Below are 4,723 nucleotides of genomic sequence, written 5' to 3' on the forward strand. Positions count from 1 at the left end.
AAGATTTTGGTCATAGACTAATATTATGCCTATTTTCAACCTACTTATTAATTAACAAAAAAGTATTCTTACACCGAAAAAAAAGAAATGATATTGATATATAATCATATTTTAAATAACTTGATGTAAATAACGGATTGAAAATTTAAGATTTACAAAAAAAAATATCTGTTTTTTTAAAGTAGTTAATTGAAGTGAATAAAATTAATTTATTCTTTTTTTAATGTCAAAAAATAACAAGTAATTAAAAAAGAAATTAAACAAATAATTAGGGACACAGGAGTGTTTGATTTAATTAATCATTTTGCAAAAATCAAACAATCCTTCATTTTCCCCTATTTTCCCTTGTAATGGAAAAAAGTAGCAAGTTCCAAGAGCCACACTTCAATGGCAGTCTCAAAACGCCAATTTCCCATGGCAGCAGCACGACGCCTATGTCTTCCCAAATCCACCATCAGAGGCACAGCAACTTGTGCTTCACTTATAAGCAAAACCCACTTAGAAAATTCCCCAAAATCGTCCATTTTTGAACCACAACACTTTGTTAATGGTTCTTCAACCCCACCATCTGATGACACATTTGTAGTCCAGAAAATATTGTGGAACCTAAAACAAGGTAAGCCAATAACCAATTCTTTACATGGTTTAAAGCCGTCTACTTTTCTTGAAGTTCTTGTTAATTGTCGTGATGATTTGCATTTAGCACAGAAATTCATCAACTTGGTTTCTGTAAATTGTCCTAATTTTAAACATTGCACGAGTTCAATGAGTGCTACTGTACATGTATTGATTAGGTCTAAGAGGGTAGCTGATGCACAGGGTTTTATTCTTAGGATGATTAGAAGAAGTGGGGTTTCAAGAATTGAGATTGCGGAATCTTTGGTGTCAACTTATGGGGTATGTGGGTCGAATCCATATGTTTTTGATTTGCTGATTAGGACTTATGTACAAGCTAGGAAGATTAGGGAGGCTGTAGAAGTATTTAGGTTGTTGCAAAGGAGGAATCTTTGTGTTCCGATAAATGCGTGTAATGGTCTTCTAGGAGGGCTTGTGAAGATTGGTTGGGTGGACTTGGCATGGGAGGTGTATGGTGAGATGACAGGGAGTAGCATTCAGCCAAATGTGTATACCCTCAATATAATGGTGAATGCTTTGTGTAAAGATGGGAAAATTGAAAGCGTGAATCCGTTTATTGAAGAAATGGAAAAGAAGGGAATTTTTCCGGATATGGTGACTTACAATACTTTGATAAATGCATATTGTCACGAGGGGCTTCTTGAAGAAGCTGATGAAGTGATAAACATTATGAAAGCTACAGGGTTAAGACCTTGTCTTTTAACTTATAATTCTATTCTCAATGGTTTGTGTAAGAATGGACAATACGGGAGAGCAAGGGAACTTTTGGTTGAGATGGAAGAGAGTGGACTGGCCCCTGATACTACTAGTTATAATGCATTGCTTGCTGAGTGCTGTAGAGCCGGTAACGTGCTGGAAGCAGAATCTGTTTTCAAAGAAATGTTGTATCGAGCTATCATTCCTGATTTGGTTAGTTATAGTTCACTTATTGGGTTGTTTTCAAGAACTGGTCGTCTTGACCGGTCATTGGTATACTATGAGCATATGAAACGCAAGGGTCTTACACCAGATAATGTAGTATACACAATTCTCATTGGTGGGTTTTGTAGAAATGGTTCTATGAAGGAGGCTATGAAGATGCGTGATGAAATGCTGGAGCGGAGTTTAGTTATGGATGTGGTCACTTACAATACTATATTGAATGGATTATGCAAAGGAAAGATGCTTCAGGAAGCTAATGAGCTTTTCAATGAGATGTTGGAAAGAGATGTAAATCCTGATTTTTACACTTTTACCACGCTTATCAATGGATATTGCAAGTGTGGTAACATGGACAAAGCACAGACCTTGTTTGAAGCCATGTTGCTGAGAAACCTCAAGCCTGATGTTGTGTCATATAACAGCTTGATTGATGGATTTTGTAAGGTTGGTGATATGGAAAAAGCTTTCAGTTTAAGGGATGAGATGATCTCTGTAAATATTTCTCCTAATTATATTACTTATAGTATTCTCATAAATGGCTTTTGTAATAAGGGTCATGTATCTGATGCATTAAGACTATGGGATGATATGATTATCCTAGGTATCAAACCTACTATTGTGACTTGCAACTCTATTATCAAGGGATATTGCAGGTGTGGTGATGCTTCAAGGGCAGCTAAGTTTCTGAACAAGATGCAGATCCAAGGACTATTTCCTGATTCAATTACGTATAATACTCTTCTTGATGGGCTTATAAGAGAGGAGAATATGGATAAAGCCTTAGATTTGGTTAATGAAATGGGAAAACAAGGTCTGTCACCTGATGTTTTTAGCTATAATACCATACTGGATGGTTTCTGTAAATTTGGTAGAATGCAGGAAGCCAACATGCTGTACAGGAAAATGGTTGAGAGGGGTATCAACCCCGACAGATCCACATATACATCATTGATAAATGGACATGTCTCTCAGGATAACTTGAAGGAGGCTTTTCGTTTTCATGATGAAATGCTGCAGAGGGGTTTCATTCCTGATGACAAGTTTTAATCTCCTTGCTGTTTGAGCCCACCAAAGTTTATGACCATCAATTTCTGCCGTTTCTGTGAGTTCTGCTGTTTGTAGTTTCAGCATGTAAGCCCTCTTCTAAATTTGATATTTTGACGTTAGGGAATTGCTAACCTATGTGAAATATGCTTGATTGATTTGAGGAGAACTATGGAGAAATCACTTGCTGGAATAGATACCTATGGGTGCTCAATTGGACATCTGCTCTCTAAGGAACTGTGTATTAGTGAGATATTACCCAGACACAGAGCGGTGCTTCATTTTCAGACCCCTCACTTGTTGTCATCTGTATATCTTGATTGGTTAAAGAGAGAGCTAGTGGCTGGAATGGAATGTCATATGTAGTGTTAAATCTAATCTGAAGCTCTTTCAAACAAGCAAGGAACGAGTTACCACAAGCTCCGCTTAAGTGCAGTGCTAGGCGAGGTTTGGAACCCTACCATCTATTCTCTATGCATCTCAATTGCTTGCTTCGCACCTCTACTTGGTAGCCTCCATACAATGCCCCTTGTTTTGTTCTAGCCCTATTCTTTTACCAGGCATAATTGGGAGAAGCTCATCCGAAACTAGAGCTAGAAATACACTATTTTGTTTTGTTTCCGCTCTCTAAAAAATTATCTGTTAGTAAGGCATTGGCCAGACACAGAGCGGTGCTTCATTTTCAGAAATGTACTTTTGGCTGCGGCGACAAACTTAAGAGGGCTTATTAATGGATTAAGATTGCCATCAAGATTGAATATGCAGAAGTTCCTCTTTCATCTGCGAGTTTGATAGTTCACCCGGTGGACTCACAATTTGTCAGAGAGCACAGTATGTCATAGGTTCCAACTTTTGCTAACAATGCATAAGTAGTGTATTTTTTGTGGATCCGACAGGGATGCAACAATATTCTTGAGTTTCTTTTGATTGTTTACTTGGTGATGTACACTTTGTTTCCTTGTGCTTCCATGTTATGGTGTCTTTGTGGAAAGCTGAAAATTTAAACCAAATGTTTTTGCTTCAGTAGCGATGATGGTGAGACAAGTGAATCAGAAAAGTTATTTATGGCTGTCTGGTGCTTGCCGCGAATGCCATCCAAGGTATGTTGATGACCACATGTTAAACTGCTAGTAGCAGTTCTCAGAAGTGTATCAAAGATCCAGTTGCTCTTGTGTTATCAAACCAAATGAGCTTCCATCAATACTCAATTGAACATAAAACTACAACCCTTCACTAAAGTTATGTCCGGGGGTTTACGGAGAAGTGATTATGAACTGATCAGACTTCTTCCATGACTTTGACTGAGTTAGAACCCCAGGTTACAGATGTCTGGACTACTTGAGTTACAGTGAAAAATATATGGATAGACTATAGATGTAGTGTATAGGCAAAGAGTTGTCAAATGGTTACAGTGTAAAACTTAAAGTGTTGCAGTATGTAAAATTTGTTTGGTTCTTTTATTTGAGTTGGACAATGTTGAAGATAACAAAACAAGTTGTACATTTTTTCAACTCACGACAAGTAAAATATTTCCCCTCTTCATTTTTATTACTTTACATGTCCTTTAAAAAATAATAATTAATGTTGTTATTAAACCACAACACTAATATTAGTTGATCTATAGTTTTAGGTCTTGAAAAAAATAAAAATGATTTGAGTAATAACAAATTAATATTTAGGGTAAAATAAAAATAAAATAAAAAATTATTTTGTTAAAATGACAAGTAAAAAGAAAAGAGACAAGGGATGAAACAACATCTAACCATATTTTTTTTTGAGTTTCATATAAAAATTATTGAGATTGTGAATTCCGTATCTAAATTATCACTTATTAGTTTAATAACTACACCCTCTTTTTTATTATATTTTCATCATGGTATGTGTAATAATACTTTCTTTTATTTAAAAAGATTGTCATATCGCCCTCAACATGGACAAAAGTCAAAACATTTTACCTTGACAAAAATTAAATAAATTATCGGTATTAGTTAAAGTTAAAGATTAAAGTATTATTATCCCCCAAACAAATAATTATAAAATAAAATGTAGAAATATTTTTCTTACCCTGCTCCACCGCTTTTCTCAGCATACCCCTTCCCCCCACACAACTTTTTAGTTTTTT

General features: G+C 35.7%; 1 protein-coding gene across 4 annotated transcripts; it reads left to right on the forward strand.

Moving 5' to 3' along the window:
* Positions 1–319: 319 nt before the first annotated feature.
* LOC107016036 (pentatricopeptide repeat-containing protein At5g01110) lies at positions 320–4,143 on the forward strand. 4 transcript variants are annotated; one of them, XM_027916802.1, is made up of 2 exons: positions 320–3,432; positions 3,626–4,143. In XM_027916802.1, the coding sequence occupies exon 1, from the start codon at positions 388–390 to the stop codon at positions 2,602–2,604; it is 2,217 nt and encodes a 738-aa protein (XP_027772603.1). In that variant the 5' UTR covers positions 320–387; the 3' UTR covers positions 2,605–3,432; positions 3,626–4,143. The 4 variants fall into 4 exon arrangements, with proteins under 4 accessions (XP_027772603.1, XP_027772604.1, XP_027772605.1 ...); XM_027916803.1 differs by having other exon boundaries at positions 3,629–4,143; XM_027916804.1 differs by having other exon boundaries at positions 320–3,048; positions 3,288–4,143.
* Positions 4,144–4,723: the final 580 nt, after the last annotated feature.

This window comes from Solanum pennellii, chromosome 4, assembly GCF_001406875.1.
Source record: "Solanum pennellii chromosome 4, SPENNV200".
In the NCBI taxonomy this organism is placed as follows: Eukaryota; Viridiplantae; Streptophyta; class Magnoliopsida; order Solanales; family Solanaceae; genus Solanum; species Solanum pennellii.